The sequence below is a fragment of the Sorex araneus genome, chromosome 8 (genome assembly GCF_027595985.1).
Source record: "Sorex araneus isolate mSorAra2 chromosome 8, mSorAra2.pri, whole genome shotgun sequence".
In the NCBI taxonomy this organism is placed as follows: Eukaryota; Metazoa; Chordata; class Mammalia; order Eulipotyphla; family Soricidae; genus Sorex; species Sorex araneus.
This window is the reverse complement of record NC_073309.1, coordinates 46,799,828-46,821,279: the sequence shown is the minus strand read 5'-3', so window position 1 is coordinate 46,821,279 and position 21,452 is coordinate 46,799,828. Positions and strand designations below refer to the sequence as shown.

Sequence of the window (21,452 nt, the reverse complement as noted above, 5' to 3'; positions counted from 1 at the left end):
CTTTCTCCATGGCATCTCTCTTTTTTTTTGTGGCGGGGGATGTTTGTTTTTCAGGCCACAACCAACTATGCTTGGGGCTGACTCCTGACTCTGCACTCGGGGATCACTCCTGGCGGTGCTGGTGTGTGGGGGGGGCAGGGGTGCTGGAGATAGAAACTGGGTTGGCCGCGTGCAAGACACGCCTGCCCACTGCCCACTGTCCTATCTCTCCGGCCCCTCCACATTGATTTCTGAGCTCCAGTTGCAACCTTCCAACTCACCACCCAAACACTGACCTTGCAGTCGCTTCTCCCAGACCCTAGATGTCAAGGCTACTTTGTTGTTCTCAGGACACGAGTGTGCATTTCTTCTAGGGCTCAGGGGGGACAGAAGCTGACATCCCCTCCAGCCAGAAGTCCCATGATACACTGCGGCAACAAATAGGGACAGGACTGCATTTCCCGTGATGCTCCGGGGCAGAGACAAGGGCTGGGCGTGGTTTCCCGGGACACTTTAGTAATAGGCTGAGAGAAAAGACAACTGTCATGTGAACGGCACATGGAACACAATTACGAAGAATTCCTCTTCCCACGGCTGCTGAAGCAACCTGCGAAGACTTAAATTATTCCCTGGGGTAGGAGCGATAGTACAGCGAGGAGGTCGCTTGATTTGCACAGCATTGACCAGGGTTCAATCCCGGGCACCTCATATGGTCCTCTAAGCCACGCCAGGAATGATCCCTGAGCACTACGGGGTGTGACTGTAAACAACAATAACAACAACACTATACATCCCGCCTCTGATGCCCTTTGACAGATGAAGGAAAAGATAATATCTTTAGGGCAGGATACTTCAGGGCAGGCAAGGGATAGATTTTGCATCCACCGTGGTACACTCCACCAGAGCTTGGAGTCTGGAACTACATTTCCCATGATGCCTTGCAGCAGCAATTGGGGTCCAGGAGACCCCACGGCAGAGGTCAGACTCTAGGGCTGACCTCTCCCCAGTCCCCCCCTCAGATAATCCGAGGTGAGGGATAAATTTCTCCTCGTGTTCTGCACCAAGGCTAGCGATCAGCTCCTCATCATTAACTGGCTCTCGAGTTTTGGTTCAGGGATCTTGGTGGCAAGAAATAAAATCTATTTAAGCTGACTTAAGCAAAAAACGACAGCGTCATTGGGAGTTTAGAATCTAAGCAAGAACTAGGACTCGGGGCCTCACCAGGGAGAGGAAACGGAATTGAAAAGCCCCACGAAATAAAGGATGCCTCCCTCTTGCCAAATTTCTGTCTCTCTCTCTGAATGTGAGGTTTCTTTTCCTCAGCGTCTTCCACTTCAGTTTTTGGGTTCTCCACAGACTCCCTCCTGCTTTGCACTTCGTAGCTAAACAAATCCTTGCAATGACGAATGCAGAGGACCCTGCCTCCGGATTCTATCGGCTTAGCCGCCCAGTGCGGATGGATCCAGTCTAGGTCAGGGCTCTGCCTCAGACCCCTTCTTCTGCTTTGGCACATGAAGCTCCCATACAGCCACCACAAAGGGGACTTAGGGCTGTAAAGCACATCTGTGGCTCAAAATGGCTCACACACCCTCCGCCAGTGCTGACACCCCCTCAACCAGAGGCAGGAGCACATCTCTGTGAGAGAAGTCCTCCCACAAGAATGGGGGAGCAAATGAAAAGGAAACACGGCACTTAGAATGTTTTCTTCTGCAAGCGGGGCTGCCTTCTAGAGTCTAAGCAAATCAACGCGGTGGGTGGGGGCCAGGATTCTTATGGGACACCCAACGCCAAATGATGGAGACAAAGAGGACATTGATTATCTCCGAGAAGGAGAGGGTGTGAGTGAGGGCAGTTCCTGGGTGGACGCAGTCACTGTTTCCACCATGGCCTAAAGGATCCATTCACACTTGTCCACCTCATGGCTTCAAGATGGATGCTAGAAGTCCGGACATCACATCCACATTCAGAGGCAATAACAAAGACCCATCTCTTCTTAGACCCATTTTTAAAACAAAGGAAGCTTTTTTTATTTAAAAAAAATGAAATAAACAGTTTTATTAGTAAATATGCAAGGCAAGAGATGAGGAAAATGGGAGAAAGAGAGTTCTGTAAAGAGAAATCATATACCACTAGCCAGGAAGCAGGCAACACCAGAATGGAGCACCCCAAAAGAGAGAAAGCTTAGTCCAAAACTTGAGAGCTGACTTCTCCTCCCATCTTATTCATTTGCTTCTTTCTTCATTCCTTTCACCCCTTCCCTTTGTTGTGGTTGTGTGACAACACTGGTCATCAGGCCTTGAGCATGCACAGGTTGTGGGGATCCCACACTTGCTGTGGTGCTCACACACATGTTCACCAGGGGTCACACTTCCTAGCTGTGGTACCCACCATCTCATGGCTTCAAAAATTCAAAAAATGGGTAGCCCTGTAGTTAAGCTGCCTCCTCTGCCCCACGGAACATGCATAGGATCTCTCTCCCCATTATCCATTTGCAGGGGAAAGGGTTTGGGCCATACCCTGTGGTATTTCAGGGGCTAGTCCCTGCTCTGTGCTCAGGAGTGCCCTCTGGTGGTGTTGGGGGACTATATGTAATGTTGGGAATTGAACCTGTGTCACCCTCAAGCAAGGCAAGGGTTTCATCTCCTGTTTTTTTCTCTCCCCCTGCCTCTCAAAGTTCATTTCTGTTTGAGAATGCTAACCTGGGGTCAGGCGAAGAAGTGGGGAAACCAGGACTCTTATCTAATTCATCAGCATTATCCCAAACTCCAGTCATGGAGGATGGTTCAGAAATCCGCAGCGAATATTATTTGGGTAAGCTGGTTTTCTAGGAGTTCTGGTAGGATATATGCTCCCACTTTCACAAAGTTTAGTTTAATTTAATTTAATTTTTGAAGTAATTTTATTGTTGTTTGGGTCATACCCAGCAATTATCAGGGTTTACTCCTTACTCTTTACTCAGTAATCACACCTGATGGTACTAAAGGGACCTTATGGGATGCTGGGGATTGAACCTAGGTTGGCCATGTGCAAAGCAAACACCCTACTCACTGTACTATCACTTTGGACCCTGAAATAAATGCTTTTTTTGTTGTTTGTTTTTTCTTTTTTGCTTTTTGGGTCACACCCAGCGATGCACAGGGGTTACTCCTGGCTCTACACTCAGGAATTACTTCTGGTGGAGCTCAGGGGACCACATGGGGTGCTGGGGATCGAACCCGGGTTGGCCACATGCAAGGCAAATGCCCTACCTGCTGTGCTATCACTCCAGCCTCTGAAGTGAATGTTTTTATTGAAAGACAGAATAAGAAAAGATGAGGGGTCAGAGCGATAGTACAGTGGTAGGGCATTTGCCTTGCATGAGGCTGACCTAGATTGATCCCCATAGATTTACTTCAGTGGTCCCCCCAAATCTGCTAGAAGTAATTCCTGAGTGCAGAGCCAGGAGTAACCCCTGAGCACTGCCAGTGTGGCCCAAATTTTTAAAAAAAGAAAAGAAAAGATGAAATCATGTGGCTTGCTGCGACTTGAACAGAACTGAAGGGCCTACCATGTTGAGTGAAGTGAGTCAAAGGGAGAAGAACAAATAACCAAATCCCTTATATATGTGGAGCATTACAAACATAGTAAGGACACTGGAGCTATAGTACTGTGGAGAGAGCACTTAACTTTCACATGGCCGACTGGGGTTTGATCCCCAGCACCCCAGCCCCATCAGGAGTGATCCCTGAGTGCAGAAACAGGAGCAAACTGAGCACTACCACAAGGAAAGAAGGAAGGAAGGAAGGAAGGAAGGAAGGAAGGAAGGAAGGAAGGAAGGAAGGAAGGAAGGAAGGAAGAAAGGAAGGAAGGAGGGAGGGAGGGAGGGAGGGAGGGAGGGAAGGAAGGAGAGAAAGAAGGAAGGAAAGAGATAGAAAGGAAGGAAGCAAAGAGGAAGGAAGGAATAAAGGAAAGGAAGTAAAAAAGAAGAAAAAGAAAGGAAGAAAGAAAAAAGATAAAGAGGAAGGAAGAAAGGAAGAAAGAAAGAAAGAAAGAAAGAAAGAAAGAAAGAAAGAAAGAAAGAAAGAAAGAAAGAAAGAAAGAAAGAAAGAAAGAAAGAGAAAGTGTATTCAAGGGACTGGAGAGACAGTACAACAAGATAAGTGGAGGTTGAGAAGGCAAGACAGATTCAGAGCTATGGGACACGGGAGGCGGGGGTGGGGGGTGAGCAGGAAAGATGCTGGGAACTGGGGACTGAGGACTTGTCAGTAACTGGAGCACTTTCAGGCCTCACTGTAGAATACTTCGGGAGTGATGGTGATACAGAGTAAGAGTCTGTGGAGCTGGAGCAATAGCACAGCAGCTAGGGCATTTGCCTTGCATGCGGCCAACCTGGGTTCGATTCCCAGCATCCCATATGGTTCCCTGAGCACTACCAGGGTTAATTCCTGAGTGCAGAGTCAGGAGTAACCCCTGTGCATCACCAGGTGTGACCCCAAAAGAAAAAAAAAACCCAAAACAGAGTAAGAGTCTGGAGAGATAGCTCAAGGGGCTGAGCTATGAGCACTGCGGGAGGTCCAGGTCCAATCCCCAGCATTGCAGAGAGTGGCATCCTCCCCCCCACACACACACACACACATACACAGGCACCCCTGCCTCAAAACACAGAGCTGGGAGTATCTCTGAGAAGCCAGCAGGTGTGCCCCCAAAACCAAAAGAAAAGAGAAAAAGAGGAATGATTGTCATAGATGGGGTATCTCAGTTTACTTGTTTGTGAAACAGGCATGGGAGAGAGGCACAGATCTGCCTTTCCTAGTCTGCAGACCCTCATCCCAGGATCCAGAAGGCACCTGAGTCTGGAGGGATCAGCAGCACCCATGGAGAGGGCACTGAGAGACCTGGACACGAAGACTGGCCAGCTGATAAACTAGGCAGGTGAGAGGGAGGGGGGAAAGAGGAAAGAGGTGGAGGGAGGGAGGGAGAGGGAGAGAGAGAGGAGAGAGAGAGAGGAGAGAGAGAGAGAGAGAAAGAGAGAGAGAGAGAGAGAGAGAGAGAGAGAGAGAGAGAGAGAGAGAGAGAGAGAGAGAGAGAGAGAGAGAGAGACTGGCACAGGAAGTGGGTGGGGGAGAGGGGACGCCAGCCGCACCCTGCCTGGGAATGACATAAATACAGAGAGTTTCGGGTCAGAACAGGAGAAAGGGCGGGGGCTACCTGGCCCAGCCTTGCCCAGCCCTGGAAATGACCTGCCCACACGGCCAGTCCCTTCCCTCCCAGAGGGCTGGGAACTTAGCTCAGGTCGAGAGCCTGCCTCGGAGCACAGCAGGATGGAGACAGTCTGGCCACTCTGTAACACCTTCACTTCCACTCACCTGTCCGCAGGCCATCCGGGGTCACCTTTCCCTGTTCGCCCCCTCCCCCATTCCTGCAACGCTCACGCCTTCAACCACCTTCCCCTGGGGAACACGTGCACCTCTCTTCGTCTCACGGACACCTTCCCCTGCACCCACCTGTCCAGGATCACCTTGCACTCACCTGCGCCTCCGAACTCCCCCCTCCACACCCCTCTCCCATCTCCGTCCGCGCTCACACCCTCCCACGGCACTTTCCCCCTGGCGGTGCCCTTCCCGCACCTCCACTCCGCCAACCACACCCTCCCGCGCTCGCCCTGCAGGTGACACCCTCGCCCTCACCGCCACCCACGCGCCCATCCCCCTTCCCCAGCACCCCTAACTTGGCGCCCCCAACGGGCACCCGCCAACCCTGCCCCGCCGCAGCGCCCCTGCGCCGCGGCCCGGCCCTGCAGCTCCGAGGGGGCGCCCCAGACCCCCGCGGGGGTCTCACGGCCTCTCCCGCGGCCGGCCCCGCCCCCACGACCAGGCCCCGCCCCCGTCCAGGCCCCGCCTACACACGCCCCTGGCCCCGCCCCCGGGTGGGCAGGGGGCGGGGCTCGGGGGCGGGGCGGGCGGCGCGGGCGGTGCAGGTGCCGAGCCCGGAGCGAGCGGTGGCGGCGGCGGCGGCGGTGGCGGCGGCGGCGGCGGCGGCGGCGGCGGCACCATGGGCCGGGCCCGGCGCTTCCAGTGGCCGCTGCTGCTGCTGTGGGCGGCCGCGGCGGGGCCAGGTAGGGTCGGGGGCCGGGGCCGGCCGGCTGGGTCCGGGCGCGGGGCGCGGCGCAGTGACAGCCCCGCGAGTGCAGGGCCGCAGAGGCCGAACAATGCGCGCGGGGCCGGGCCGGGGCCCCCTCCCCGGGACAAAGCGCAGCGCGGGCCGGGCGCCGCGAGCGGGGGAGGGGGCGCGGGCCCCGGCCGCCGTGCCGCAGCACCCCCACCCCGCACAGGCCCCGCTCCCGCGGGGACAAAGGGCCCGAGACACTCCCCCACGGACGCCCCCACACCCCCCCCCAGCCCCAGCCCGCCTTCTCCGGCCCGTCCCTCTGTCCGCTGTCCGCGTCCCTCTGGCTGGCTGTGTCTGTGTCCCTCGCTCTCCCTGCATGTCCCCCTACCCTTGTCCTCTGTCCCTCAGTCTCCAAGTCCTGTCCCCTCCCTCGCTCTATTTCCGTTTCTCCTTGCCTCCCGCTCCCCGTCTCTCTGTCCCGTCTTTGTCCCCCACCTCTGTCCCTTGCTCCCTGTCCCCCTCATCCTTTACCTCGCTGTATTTCTGCCCTCCATCTCTGCCCCTGGCTCGCTGTCACCCGTTTCGCCACCTCCATCTGTCCCATCTCCTTGTCTCTCTGTCCTGTCTTTCTGGCATGCCCGGGTCTCTGCGCTCCCCCTGCTCTCCTGTCCTGTCCCACCGTCTCATCTCCCCGCCTTCCTCCCTGTGCTTACAGCCACCATCCCCGGAACGGGTGCCTCTGGAGGGATGTGTGTGAATGTGGGTGGCGGGAGTGTGGGAGGACCTCGGCCTGTGGGCACACACGTGGATTCAGCACCTGCCCTCCTAGGGCACACACCCAGGCCCTGGCTTCTGGGGGTAGGGGGGCTCTGCAGACCTCTCTCACCCACTGTGCCAAGCTGGAGCCCTCTTGGAGATAGTGACCCTGAGCCTGGGGGACAAGGTCAGGACATGTCACCCACAGTCACTCTGACACTGCCTCCCACCCACCGTTGGTCATGCCCCACCTGGGGGCAAAGGCCATGCACCGGGTGGGTGTGGGGATGGTGGGGTGGGGGCTGCAAGGTCCACCAATCAGAGAGAGGGGTCACCAGCTGGCCCAGGATTGGGTGTCTGGGCTTAAACCCTGGCTCTCGACACGACACCTGCCACGCGCCACCTCTGCCAATTCAGCCTCCCGTGTCCTGTCTGTAGAGGGTGTGAGACTCCCTGGCCCTAGAGGGGCCCAGCTTGGAGCCCAAGGAGGGTTTCTGGCCCCAGAGCTTGAGGCCAAGCTGACCAGTCACTGTGGCCCTTCCCACTGCCCTCCCTGAAGACCTTGGGCTCCCCCCCATCCTTCTCCAACACCGACTCGCTGTCCTTTCCCAGATGGGTCTTTTGCTTGGCTCACTACATTTCCATCCCCTTTCTTCTTCCTTTATTATTATCATCTTTTTCTGGCATTCTCACCTTCCTCCCTCCCCAAACCTCTCATCCTCATGCATGAAGGCCTCAGGGAACGGGTTTTAGGGTGCCCACTGCTCTTAGGCGCCTACACTCCCCAGGCCTTGGCAGCTGGACGCCTGCAGGTTCTAGAACCTCGGTGGCCTTCGCACCGAGCTTCCTGACATTGTGCAAGTGCTGACACATTTGCACTCTAGGACACTCTTGGACACCCTAAATTCTGACCTCTCAGCAGCTTAGAGCCACGGCTATTGGCGATCGGGGTTCTCTGACTCAGAAGCCGCTCAAGGGCCCATCTTCCCGGTTCCAATCTTTCCTCCGGGCGGGAACTCTCCAGACTGGGTTCATGTAAAAGCCTTGCTTCCTGGCACCCCGGTTCCTCCTGTGCACTTTCCCTAAATGGAATGGCCGTGGTGTTCTGCACGCTGGAGAAAGGGCGCTGGGCGCTTCTCCCGTGGGAGCTGGGGGACGGGGGTCTCTGGGTGTTCTGTCCTTGCGCCTCCCACTCCCCTCTGATGGCGGGAACTGCCCCTCCCAACCCCCTTGAGCTCAGATGGCTCTGCGGGCTTTCTGGTCACTGGAGATTTCTGAACGGTCAACAAAACCTCATTCTGCCCGCCCTTCCTCCCTTGGTTTTAGGGGGTATAGAATGATCCCTGCCATTTTCCTCTGAGTCACCCCTCTCTCCTTGCCCAGCCTGCAGGAGCGGGGTTGGGGTGATGGGCTCCCTTTGTGCCCTTTCAAAAATGCGTCCCTGGGTGCACCCTCCTGCAGAACATCCCAGGACAGGGGGCCGAGATTTATGCTCTATGCTGAAGGGGTGTGTGTGTGTGTGTGTGTGTGTGTGTGTGTGTGTGTGTGATAGGGGCCCCAAGATCAGAGACAGAACGGAAACAGGAAGTAACAAATACATTCCTGGAAAGGAGAAGTGGGGTTGTTGAGCGTTAGGAGGCATTGGAAGTGGGATGCTGTATTGGGGGGCCGTGTTAAACACCCAGAGGTTGTTGATCCTGGGGATCAGGGATCTTGTTGGTCTCCCGAACACTCACTTTTCTGGCTAAAGTAAGGTCAGGAGCAGGCGGTGGAGGCCGGGGCATCCCCACCATGAATTACCTAGAGACCGCTCTTGGGAGCAGTCACTGATTCCTGCCCCCCACACACACACCTGAGTGTCCCCTCACGGCTCAAAGCCTGGGAGTGGATTCCAAGGCCTTGCGCACAGCCGGGCCAGTGGTTGGGTGGGTTAATGGCGTGCGAGCCTGGCCTGTCGCCGTCCCTCATCCCTCAGAGAACACAAAGGCAGCTTTCTTTCCGGGGTGCGGTGGGGGGGTGGCTGGACGCAGGCGGAATTGCCAGCGCCCAAAGGCCTATGGCACCAGGACCCCAGCACCCGCACCCACTAGCCCCCCACCCTGTGGGTCCCCTGCATGCACCTCCAGGGACAAGGGCCTCGACCCTCCCAGGGAGGGGCTGACTGGAGCCCATGGGGTGCCGGGAGGACAGTGGGTGCTCAGTGCCCACTTGGCTTGCGTCCTGTCCCAAACAGGAATTCCTCCCCTGACCCCACATCCAGAGGGGACCTCCGGAGGTCCCCACCCCACCACTGGGCCCGAGGCCCAGAATCTGGAGAGTTCTGAATATCTCAGGAATGTGGGGGCCACAGGGGGACTTTGTATGTGAGGCTGCTGACTCACCCTGACGCCCCCATCCCATGCCTGGGGCATTCGATAAGGGGACAGAGGGCTGGGCAGGCAGGGCTTTGGTCAGGGCGGGGGCCAGGGGGCAGTGACTGTGAACTGAGAGTCAAAATTTTCCAGGAGAGAAAGACTGAGAACCTGAGCTCAGGGGGCAGGGGAGGGGGGTCTGAGGGAGGAGGCTGAGAACCTGAGCTCCAGAGTCTGAGGGAGGAGGCTGAGAATCTGAGCTCCAGGGTCTGAGGGAGGAGGCTGAGAATCTGAGCTTCAGAGTCTTGAGGCAAGGTGGGAACCTAGACTTCAGGGTCTGAGGAAAGCGGTAGGAACCAGAACTTCAAGGTCTGAGGGAAGAGGCAAGAACCTGAACTTCAATTGTCTGAGGGAGAAGTTTGGAACCTGGACTTCAGGGTCTGAGGGAGGAAGGGTTGGGGGCTGGGACCTTGGGGTCTGAGGGAGGGGCCTGGGGGGCTGAGCTCCTGGGTCTGAGAGAGGAGGGGCTGGGGTCTTGAGGGAGGGAGGGGTCGTGGTGGAGAGACAGACTTCTGAGTCCTGCAAGGACGGGGCCGGGGGATCCCACTGCAGGTTTCTGAGAGGGGGGAGCTGAGACCCCGATGGCCAGGTCCTGCGAATACAGGCGCCTTCACAAGGCTGAGCTGGGAAGAATTGATGCTTTGTGCAAGGATGTTCGGACTCCGCCACTGGTGGGGGGCTGCAGGGGGGCTCGGTCAGGATGCAGGGACGTACCACCTCCTGAGGGGAGGCAATGGGAGAAGGAGGCCGGCTGCCACCAGCCCCTGGGGAGCGGGCACAGACCTGGTGGCTGTGACCTTCCCGGAACTGTGACCTTGAGCCTCCCTTGGGTACACGCCGATTCAGGACCCAGGAAGCGCTCCCCCACCTCACTTGGTTTCCGTGGAAACATCCACCAGCTGTGTGCGCTGGACCCCAGGCTCCTGGGTCTGTAGGAGGAGGGGCCGGGGCCCAACTCCTGGGTCCGAGGGAGGAGGATGTGGAGAAGCCAGGTGCCTGGTCCTGTCGGCGGGAGGCTTGGGGAGCCAGGGCAGCCCCGGGTCCAGGGAGCCGAGGCCCTGGCGGGTGGCAGTCCTGGTGTGAGGGGGAGAGTCCTAGGTTCTGAGTCTCTCCATATCACCCGCTCAGCCTCAGTCTCCCACACTCTGGCCCGCTTTCCACTCACCATCCCCATGACGACTGCAGGCTGTCAACACAGTTTAAAGGGCCAGCACCCCTGTCCCCAAAGCTCAGCCCCTCTCTGACCAGAAAGTCCCGCCTCACCACCCCCCAGCCCCTGAAACAAAAGCTCATGGGACATTAATATTCCAGGCACAGACACTGTTGGTTACTGACTCCTCAGGAGGGGGAGGGAACAAAACAATGCCCCCCCCTCACCCCATGTGCACCCTCAAGCAGAGAACAGGGATCAGTGGGGTGGGAGGGGGCCAGATCCAGGGGTCCTGGTGGTTCCCGAGAGATGTAGAATTTCTGCCACTAACATGCCCGAGACCTCTGGACCTTATTCTCCACATCTGTAAAATGGGGAGGGGGGTGGGGGCTAGCCCTGATCTCCCCAATTTATGGACAGGCTTCCAGGTGACTCAGGCACACAGGCCAGCATGCAGGTGGGCTCCAGCCTTGGGAAATTGTGCTGACCAGTGCTTTGTGGCTGTCTGGGCTCTGGGCTCTGAGCCGACCCCTAGGAGGCGGGTCTGGCATCTCCCCCACTTTACCGCCAGGCCGGCTGAGGCTCGGAAGATCGCTTAGATGGTGAGTCGTCCAGGCTGGATCAACCCCGGTGTTGGAGATGAAGAGAAGCGGGCTGGAGAGATTCTGCAGGGAGTTAAGGTGCTCACCTGGCCTGTGGCTGCCCCTGGTGCCAGCGCCACATAGGGTCCCCCAGGCTCTGCCATCTCCTGAGCACAGAGGCAGGAATAACCCCTGCTGCGCATGATTACCTCCAAATGCGGTCCCGAACCACCTTTCCCCCACTAAAAAGAATCACGGGAATTAGGATGTTCCCGGGGAGCATGGAAATGAGCCTGAAATGAGATGGAGCATCAGGACACTTGCAGGGGTGCAACAGTCAGCAGAGCCGGGATATCACAGCCCTGCCTTCATGGGGTGGGGGAGACAGGCCTTAAACGAGCGAGCCAATTAGTGAAATGATGTCTGTGACATTTCCACAGTGGAAAGAAAATGCCTCAAGGAAACAGGAAGTACTGGGGAGGTGAGGGGCAGAGCTGAGAGCAGCTCTTGGGGGAGCTGCGAAGATGCTCCCAGAGAAGAATGGGGTCGGGGGCACCCTCAGGACTGATGGGGGAGCAATGTTCATGGGGGTGGAAATAAGCCCAGGGTGCCCCCGGGCCACCACGGTCAGTGAAGCCGGAGAGCAGTACGGAGGTGTTGGTCAGTGCCACACTCAGGCGTTCATGTAACAGGCAGCCTTGATGGAAGTAAGCAGGTGACTTGATCTGAGTTGCTGGATTGTTGGGGTGCTCCCAAACAGTGCTCACTGGTGATTCTTAGCCTATAGGGCCAGTAGGGTCAGTGCAGGAACCCAAGAATGTGACCCTGCACAGGATCTTGGTGCAGGGGATAGTCGGGCCACCCTGATGGTTCTGGGGACCTCCAGGGATGTAGCTGGTGATGCTCAGGGGACTGTGTGGTGCCAGGAATCTAATCTGGTCAGGTGCATGGTAGGCAGGCAGTCTAACTATTGGTTTTTATTTATTTTTTGTTTGGGGGCCACACCTGGTGTTGCTCAGGGGTTACTCTTGGCTCTGTACTCAGGAATCACTCCTAAGAGGTGCTTGGGGGACCATATGAGATAGCAGGGATCCAACCCAGGTCGGCCTCATGCAAGGCAGGCACCTTACCCACGGTACCGTCGCTCCAGCCCCAATCTAACCTCTGTATTGTCTCCTGACCTGTGATTTTACTGTTTTTAAAAACCCATCAGGCTGCTGTGTAGAGGGTGACCTGGGGCGGCTGGGGGTGGCAAGCAAGGAAATGGAGAAACTGTAAAAGGATCCAGGTCATAGGTTATGTCGTTGGACTAGGTGCTGGCAAGAGAGAGCGAATGGATTTGGCATCTGTTGTGGAGGTAGAATGGCTAGATCTTGCTGATGAAATGGAGGTCGGAGATGAGGGAAGGGAGGAGAATTTGGACAATTTCCAGGTTTGGGGCCTGAGCCACTAGGGGGGTGGATGTGACATTTACTGAGATGGAGAAAACACAGAGAGGAAACTATTGGAGGCAGAATTGAACATGTGCGATTTGATATTCCAGGAGGTTTGATATTAGGGGTTGACCTAGCCCCTAAGAGTGGCTTAGATATACAAAATATTCTATGTAGACATAACAAAGTCCAGAAGTAGGTATCTAGGACTTTTATGGCAGCTTCCACAGAGATTCAGGCATCCGCCAACTCTTGGTCCACCATCACTCTGTCCTCATGGTCCAAGATGGCTGCTGGAAGTCAGCCATCAGATCCTAGTTGCAGGAAACACCAAGATGACCTAATAGAAAAGAACTTGGCCCCGTTCTTTAGGAAGTTCTCTTACATTACCACATTATATGTTTACTTATATCAAAATGGACACAACATTAGTATATGGCATCACTAAATTTCAAGGGAATCTGGAAAATGTTGCTTTCTGCTGGATAATTGGGCAGCCCTAAAGTACAGTCAGGGTTCATTTCCTAAGGTAAAAGGCCCAAATGCATGTCAGGATGAGAAAATTGCTGTCTCTGATTCTATTTCCCAGAATTAACCTTTTCCAGTTTTTAGCCCCCACTTCAGCTCACCTGTCTCGCTTGCAGGGAACATAGCGCTTTTGCTATTTGTGTCTCTTCCCATAAATACTGGAGGATTTCAGGCCAGAGAACTCATCTGACTCATCTCTGGGCACGCTGACCCTGAAAACCTATCTGCTATTCAGGAACTACTCAAAGGAATGCATGAGACTAGACTCTAAGGCACACTGGAAGGGAAACAAAAAGAGAGTTTTGCTGTTTTTCAGGGTAAACAGCCAGTTTAGTTCACAGTCCTTTCCTGCTCCAGGACCTCCACTTTTGGATAAACATGAATCCTGGGGCAGGAGTGATAGTACAATGGGGAGGGCATTTGCCTTCCCAGGTTCAATCCCCAGCATCCCATAGGGTGCCCCGAGCAACACCAGGAGTGATTCCTGAGTGCAGAACCAGGAGTAACCCCTGAGCATTGCCAATGTGACCAAAAAGGAAGAAAAAGAAAGTGAATTCAGGGGGCCAGGGAGACACCATATGCTTGTCATAAGGAGCCCTGGATTTGAACTCTGAGCACCCCATGTGTGACCCTTCCAAAGAGCAAATCCTTGTGTTTGACATCTGTGGCCCTTTGACAGCCTAGCATACCTCCTTCCTGTGCGCTGGCAGTTTTTCCCCCAGGGAAGTCCGGAGTGAATGCCAGGGCCAGAAATGGAAGTAGCGGGTGGAATGCACGTTTGGACTTTGCTGCTCTCACACTGTGACCGTGGACAAGTCATTTTCTCTCTTTGGATCAATGCTCTCATTACAGTGGGAATTGGGGGAGGTAGTGGGTGAGAATAGTGCTTACCTCAAGTACTGTGACAGTGAAATAGAAGTCGCCGTGGGTCTGGCACAGCATCTACCTAATACCTGTTTTATTGCACACTTGTCACTGATTTTATGCCAATTTTTTTTTTTTACTGTCTTAAAACAGCAACCTTTTAAGAATAGCTTGTCATTATTTGTGGGTCAGGAAATGGGATCGTATTAAGCTGGGTGATTCTTCTACTCCACATGCCATCAGTGGAGTCACTGGTATACTTAGTTGACTGGTATGGGCCGAAGAATTCCAGAGGGTCTCACCCACCTGCATGTGGCCATGACAAGGGTGACTTTGCGTCATTTTCCTCATCATATCATCCTAGGGCACCTCCACATACTTTCTCTTTTTTTCTTAATTTTTTTTTTATTGATTGAGATTCTGGAATTTACAGTGCTGTTATTGGTGGTTTCCCAAGAACATAATTCCATTGCCAATGTCCTTTTTTTTTCTTCTTTTTTTAAAAAAAAGTGGTGCGTGACCATTATGTGAATTGTTTTGTTTTGTTTTGTTATGGTTTTGGAGCGACACACAGCAGTGCTCAGGGCTTATTCCTGGCTCTGGGCTCAGGGATTACTCTTGGCAGTTTCAGGAGACCTTATGGGATGCCAGGATCAAATCTGAGTTGGCTGTTTGTTTTGGAATTTTTTTTTTTGCTTTTTTTTTGGGGGGGTCACATCCAGAGATATTCAGGGATTACTCCTGGCTCTGCACTCAGGAATCACTCCTGGCAGTGCTCAGGGGAACATATGGAACGCCAGGGATAGAACCCGGGTCGGCCTCATGCAAGGCAAACGCTCTACCCACTGTACCCTGACTACCCTGGTGCCCTGAGTCAGCTGCTTGCAAGGCAAATACTGTACTATCACTCCAGCCTCTGTGAAGTTTTTGAAAAAGTGTTTTTGGGGAAGTCAAAGTGATAGTACAGCAGGTAGGGTGCATGCCCTGCAACCCAAGTTTAATCACCTGAACCTACCAGGATTAATCCTTGGAATGCAGAACCAGGAGTAAGCCCTGAGTACTGATGGTTATGGCCCCAAAACAAAATCAAAAATTACTTTTGTGGGGGAGGAGTTTGAGTCATACCCTTGGTGCTCAGCGACCATGCAGTGCCGGGCCCCCACTTAGGCCTCCCAGGTGCAAAGATGCACTCAGTCCTTTGAACTCTTCCTGGCTCTGTGGAAAGCCCTCTTATTGTTTTAAATTGATTTTTATTATTGGCGAGGAGTGTGTTTGGGCCACACCTTGTTTGCTCCGGACTACTCCTGGGCCCCATTATGACTGTAAATCTAACCCTTACCCTTCCCTCAGGGACTTATTGGGGAAGTTTAGCTGCTGTAAGGAAAAGTCCTACAGGACCAGAGAGCTTGCCTTGCATGTGGCAGACCTGGGTTTGATCCCCAGCCCCCCAGAGAATCCTCCAAGCCCTGCTAGGAGTGATCCTTGAACACTAAGCCAGGAGTAGGCCCTGAGAACCATTGGGTGTGGCCCCAAAACAAAGCAAAACAGGGCTCAGAGTGCATCCCTCATGGGAGGAGAAGCCAAGTCAGCTTATCCACAGCATCTTTGCAAACAAGCTCCCACACGTGCCCAGATGGGATCACCTACCAGTTTCCCCTCCCTACTGAACTCCTGGTTGCTCTTTTTTTTTTCTTTTTGGGTCACACCCAGCAATGCACAGGGGTTACTCTTGGCTCTGTGCTCAGGAATTACTCCCAGAGGTGCTCTGGGGACCATATGGGATGCTGGGGATCGAACCCGGGTCGGCCACGTGCAAGGCAAATGCCCTACCCGCTGTGCTATTGCTCCAGCCCCACTCCTGGTTGCTCTTTAAAACATAAAGTTTGGGGGGCTGGAGAGACAGTACAGGGGTTTGGGTGCTTGCTCAAATCAAACCCCGGTTTGATCCCTGGCACCACATAGGCCCCTGAGCACCGCCAGATACAACCCCTGAGCAAAGAGCCAGGAATAAGCCCTGAGTGCCACTGGGTATGGCCCTGAAACAAAATATAAGTAAAATAAGAGAGAATATACCTAGAGCTTTCTTCCAGAACCTTCTCTGAACACCAGTCTCCCCTGGCAGTCCTGCTTCTCTCCCCCTGGTCTCTTCCTGCTTCTCTTCCCCTGGTCTCTGTGTGTTCACATGCTGGTTTTACTCCCTCCTTGAATTCTAAGTCTCCAGAAATGCTGGGTGTAACAGAGGGCATGAGAACGGGCAGGAGTGGGACTGCAGGCTTGGGGAGAGAAGGAAGAGACTGCACTGCAGCCTTCGGTGAGTCTCTGTCTGCTGGCCCAGGGGCAGGACAGGAAGTACAGACGGAGAATGTGACAGTGGCTGAGGGCGGAGTGGCCGAGATCACCTGCCGTCTGCACCAGTACGATGGGTCCATCGTTGTCATTCAGAACCCAGCCCGGCAGACCCTTTTCTTCAATGGCACCCGAGGTGAGTCCTGAGAGAGGAGAGGATTAGGCCCTGACTTGAGTGTTCCCCATAGGACAGAGAGGAGATGTCCAGGCTCCCAGGCCTGAGTTGGGAGGTGGACTGGGGTGCTGGACTCCTGGTCCTTTGGGCATGAAGGCCTGAATCATTTTGGGTCCCTAAAGGTATTATCTCCCCTTAGTCTCACAGGAGACCCCAAGGTCGGAGGCCAGCCCCCTGGTGATGGCCAGACCAGGACTGATGAGACCAGGGCCTCCTGACTGCTGCCGCTTTTCTCTCACTAGCCCTGAAGGACGAGCGTTTCCAGCTCGAGGAGTTCTCCCCACGTCGGGTTCGGATCCGCCTCTCCGATGCCCGCCTGGAGGACGAGGGGGGCTATTTCTGCCAACTCTATACAGAGGACACCCACCACCAGATTGCCACACTCACAGTCCTGGGTAACAGCACACCCCACTCCAGGGACCCACAACTCTGCTCATCCCTTATCCCGAGGCCTGACTCTATCCTGACAACTATTTCCTGCCCAAGGCCTCCCATTTTGACATCTGTTCTCAAACATTTGTTGGCTCTTGCCACCCGAGACCCTTGTTTCCTCTGGTCCCCGGGATTCTGCAGCCTGGTCACTTGGACCCCACTTCAGCGCCTCTTTTGGTGGCCCACCCTGACCCTTTTCTCTCTACGGCAGTGGCGCCAGAGAATCCCGTGGTGGAGGTCCGGGAGCAGGCGGTGGAGGGCGGCGAGGTAGAGCTTAGCTGTCTGGTCCCGCGGTCTCGCCCTGCGGCCACCCTGCGCTGGTACAGGGACCGCAAGGAGTTGAAAGGTACTTACTTGGGGTGGTAAGGGCAGGGGTGAGATTCGAGAAAGGTCGGGGCTCCAGGAGGCCAGGCTTGGGCAAGGGCGGTGGTTTTACCTGTCAGCAGAGCCTGCAGACTAGAACGAGGTCAGCCTACACCAAGCCCTCAATCAATATGTAGCTACAGAACTGACCGATACTGAGATAATGATGGAGGGAAGTGGATGCTCTGGTGGAGGGTGTGATGTGTCATTAGCAGTATTGTAAATCACCATGCCTCTGATAAAATAAAAAATAAATTAAAAAGAGTGAATTGATAGCTGAGCGGGGAGAAGCTGTGGGAGGGGTTGTGAGCAGAGCTGAGGGGGGTTGGGGCTTTGCGGGTGGGAGGCGGGGCCTCTAGTCAGGGGCGGGGCTTTGCTGATCGCTTCCTTTGGGATTGGCTGCGGTTGTCTCGGTGGGCGGGCGGAGCCTGACTGTAAGGCTGGGCTTGACAGGCGTGAGCAGCGGCCAGGAAAATGGTAAAGTCTGGAGCGTGGCGAGCACCGTGCGGTTTCGCGTGGACCGCAAGGATGACGGCGGCATCGTCATCTGTGAGGCGCAGAACCAGGCGCTGCCCTCCGGACACAGCAAGCAGACGCAATACGTGCTGGATGTGCAGTGTAAGTGCCGCTAGGGCCTGGATGGGGTGGTCCTAAGACCCTAGTGCTATAGGGGCGGGGAGGGGAGAGGGGGAAATCACTCTTCTTCCTCATATCTGCCCCACAGACTCCCCGACAGCTCGCATCCATGCCTCCCAAGCTGTGGCGAGGGAGGGAGACACGTTGGTGCTGACATGTGCTGTAACAGGGAACCCCAGGTGAGCATTGGCTGAATAATTGTCGCTCTGGGGAGGACAGTGGGCAAACAGAGATGGCTGGAGTCTGGACTTCTGATTCTTCTCTTTTGGGAGATGGCACACCCAGTAGTGCTTAGGGGTTATTCCCAGCTCTGCATTCAGGAATCACTCTTGACAGTGCTGGGGGACCATGTGGGTTGCCAGAGATCAAAACTGAGTTGCCCTCATGCAAGGCAAATGCCCTACCTGCTACACTATTGCACCAGCCTGATTTCTTTCTTTCTCCCTCTCTTTCTTTCTTTCTTTCTTTCTTTCTTTCTTTCTTTCTTTCTTTCTTTCTTTCTTTCTTTCTTTCTTTCTTTCTCTTTCTTTCTTTCTTTTCTTTCTTTCTTTCTTTCTTTCTTTCTTTCTTTCTTTCTTTCTTTCTTTTCTTTCTTTCTTTCTCTTTTTCTTTCTTTTTCTTTCTTTCTTTCTCTTTCTTTCTTTCTTTCTTTCTTTCTTTCTTTCTTTCTTTCTTTCTTTCTTTCTTTCTTTCTTTCTTTCTTTCTTTCTTTCTTTCTTTCTTTCTTTCTTTCTTTCTTGTTTTTGAGACACACCGGCAGTGCTCAGGATTTACTCCTGGCTCTCTGCTCAGGGATCACTTCTGGTGGTGTCTAGGGGACCATATGGGATGCTGGGGGTTGAGCCTAGGTCGTCCATGTGCAAAGCAAATGCCCTCCCTGCTATACTATCACTTTGGCCTGACTTTCGAGTTTTGAGGGAGGACTAGACCCAGGGGAAGGAGGTTGTGGGACTCCAGATTTCTGGATTCTGAGGATTGAATGCACTGGGGAGGCTATAATTCCTGAGATCATGATGATGGATGGAAGCTGAGCACAGGACTGTTGGTTTTTCTCGAAAGCAAAGGATTAGTAGGAACTCTCTTATTTGAGATCCCCAGGAGGTAGAAGCTGTAAGTCCCAATTCCTTGAAAAGTCAAAATTAATTGGGTGCTGGACCAATGCCCTTAATTCTCATAATGCTTTACTCCCTCTTAGGCCAAACCAGATCCGCTGGAACCGTGGAAATGAGTCTTTGCCTGAGCGGGCTGAGGCTGTTGGAGAGACGCTAACATTGCCGGGCCTGGTATCTGCAGATAACGGCACCTATACGTGTGAGGCGTCCAACAAACACGGCCACGCGAGGGCGCTCTACGTACTCGTGGTCTATGGTGAGGGCCAGCTGGGCAGGTTTGATTGGGGGGCTGGGCCACGAAGTGGGCCGGTTACCCTGCTTGGTCCTTGGGAAGGGACCATCTAAAGGCCTAGAGTAGCGCTTTAAACTGAGACCAATGCAAAGGATAATTCTGAATGGGGCTCAGTAGCCACTGGGGCGAGACAGGGGTCTCCATTCAGATTCAGCAACATCCTGGCCCACACACATCTGGATGGGATACCAACCACTCACATTTCTCCTCGACAAAATGGAAAGAAGCCATGGTTGTTATGATGGAAATATGAACAAAAGATTAAAAGGTGGTTGGAATGGCCTCTAAGAAAAAAGATGTAATGTGTTTAGCTGTCTGATGCTGGGAGCAAGGATTTAAGAATTGGTAGACCCTGGTGCAGTATTTTTAAAACCTGGAGTGTTTTAGAGGAAACGGAAAAGATTGGACACGAGAAGAAACAGCATCCGATGAAAAGGGATATGTGCAGCTTCAGTTTGGGGGGAGGGGGAAGCTCGAAGCAGGTGTTAGCATGGGGGTTCAGGGCCAGTTAAAAACCCTGGAAAACAAAAATCAACTTCCTGGAGAGGGTGAAGCATCTGGACAGGGTGGAGATCCATAGAGGTACCTGGGGACAGCCATTCAAGGGACGTGGCTTCTAAAGGTGCCTCTGGATTGGACAGCAGGATGCTCTAAGAGGTTGGCAGAGGTGGGACCAAGCTGCACCTTTCTCTGCTACTGACCTGTTTCTGTCTCTCTGCCAGACCCTGGTGCAGTGGTAGAGGCTCAGACATCAGTGCCCTACGCCATTGTGGGTGGCATCCTGGCGCTACTGGTGTTTTTGATCATCTGTGTACTGGTGGGCATGGTCTGGTGCTCCGTCCGGCAGAAGGGTGAGTGGGCTGGGGTCTGAGTTCAGAGAGGGTACGGTTACCTGGGAAGTCTGGAAAGGGCTGAATCCAAAGCCAGACTCCAAAGAAGGAAGCAGAGGTGAGATCATCAGAGGCTGGAGAATATATACAGGCTTTCAAACCCCCTTAAAGGCCAAGATTCTAAGTGAGGGCCTGGAATGTTGCTCAGTTGTAGAGAATGTGGTTTGCATGTGTGAGGCCCTGGGTTCAATCCCTGGCACCACTGCAAAAATGGAGAAGGGAAGGAAAGAGGAGACTTCAGTAATTATTTTTTCAGTCCTAGACTCAGAAGCAGGTGAAACTTTGATGCAAAATAAAGGCCATGGGTTTAAATAAAATAATTTATCTTAGGACCCGAGTGATAGTACAACAGATTAGGGCACTTGCCTGGCATGTTGCTGATCCGGGATTCAATCCCTGGCACCCTATATGGTCCCCCGAGCCTGCTAGGAGTGATCCATGAGCACAGAGCCAGGAGTCAGCCCTGAGCATCGCCAGGTGTGGCCCAAAAACAAAATCACAAGTACAATTTATCTTCCAAATTAATGGGCTAGTTGGGAGTTGAGCAGGGGAATACTATCAGGAAAATGAATACGAGCAAAAAAAAATATTGTTAGCGGCTGGATCGATAGTACAGTGGGTAGGGCATTTGCCTTGCATGGGGCCAACCCGGGTTTGATTCCCAGCATCCCATATGGTCCCCTGAGCACCACCAGGAGTAATTCCTGAGTGCAAAGCTAGGAGGTAACCCCTGTGCATTGCCAGGTGTGACCCCAGAAAAAAAAATGAATACAGGTGAAGGGTTGCTCTTTGCCACTTTGACTGTCAGGATTCCTAATTCTGCATTTACCTCTCTCTGGCCCCATTTTCCTATTCCCTGGCTCTGCTGTGTTCTTCCTCTCTCTCTCCCTCCATTCTGTCTTATCTGCCTGCCCTTGTCATCACTTTTGCCCCTCTCCTGTGTCCCCATTGCCTCCTCCACTGGGACTTGTCCCCCCACTCAGGCTCCTATCTGACCCACGAGGCCAGCGGCTTGGATGAGCAAGGAGAAGCCAGAGAAGCCTTCCTCAATGGCAGTGATGGACACAAGAGGAAAGAAGAATTCTTCATCTGACCCCACCTTCACCCCAGGCCTGGGTCTGGGCAGGGGTCGACCCCACTGCCAGCTGCAAAGACATTGACCAGAGTCTGGGATGGTGGGCATCTCCCCCCACCACTAACACCTCAGACGTTTGGGCAGGGATGGGGATGTCGGAGGCCTGGGTCTCTGACCGAGCCAGAAATGAGGGCCCAGGGGTCTGGGTCCCCCGGGGGGTTCAGGGACCAAAGGTCCAAACCCACCACGTCCAGGGAGGGCAGTAGGGAGTGGGTTGGGGAAGATAACTGGGGGAAAGACAGCACCCCTCGGCTGCAGAACCAGGTCTTGTGGGGAGGGGGT

General features: G+C 54.1%; 1 protein-coding gene across 1 annotated transcript; it reads left to right on the top strand.

The window, feature by feature from the left end:
• The first annotated feature begins 5,922 nt into the window (after positions 1–5,922).
• CADM4 (cell adhesion molecule 4) lies at positions 5,923–21,374 on the top strand. Its single transcript, XM_055145190.1, has 9 exons — positions 5,923–6,073; positions 16,125–16,271; positions 16,553–16,705; positions 16,954–17,088; positions 17,559–17,723; positions 17,830–17,920; positions 18,937–19,109; positions 19,868–19,996; positions 21,019–21,374. Exons 1-9 carry the CDS (start codon positions 6,010–6,012, stop codon positions 21,126–21,128), a joined length of 1,167 nt encoding a protein of 388 aa, XP_055001165.1. The 5' UTR covers positions 5,923–6,009; the 3' UTR covers positions 21,129–21,374.
• Positions 21,375–21,452: the final 78 nt, after the last annotated feature.

Bases quoted from the DNA above. Each gene is read 5' to 3' on its own strand.
- CADM4 (XM_055145190.1), top strand. From the start codon at position 6,010: ATGGGCCGGGCCCGGCGCTTCCAGTGGCCGCTGCTGCTGCTGTGGGCG. The intron at 17,089-17,558 runs GTACTTACTTGG...TGGGCTTGACAG, and splicing joins GGACCGCAAGGAGTTGAAAG to GCGTGAGCAGCGGCCAGGAA. The intron at 19,997-21,018 runs GTGAGTGGGCTG...CCCCCCACTCAG, and splicing joins GTGCTCCGTCCGGCAGAAGG to GCTCCTATCTGACCCACGAG.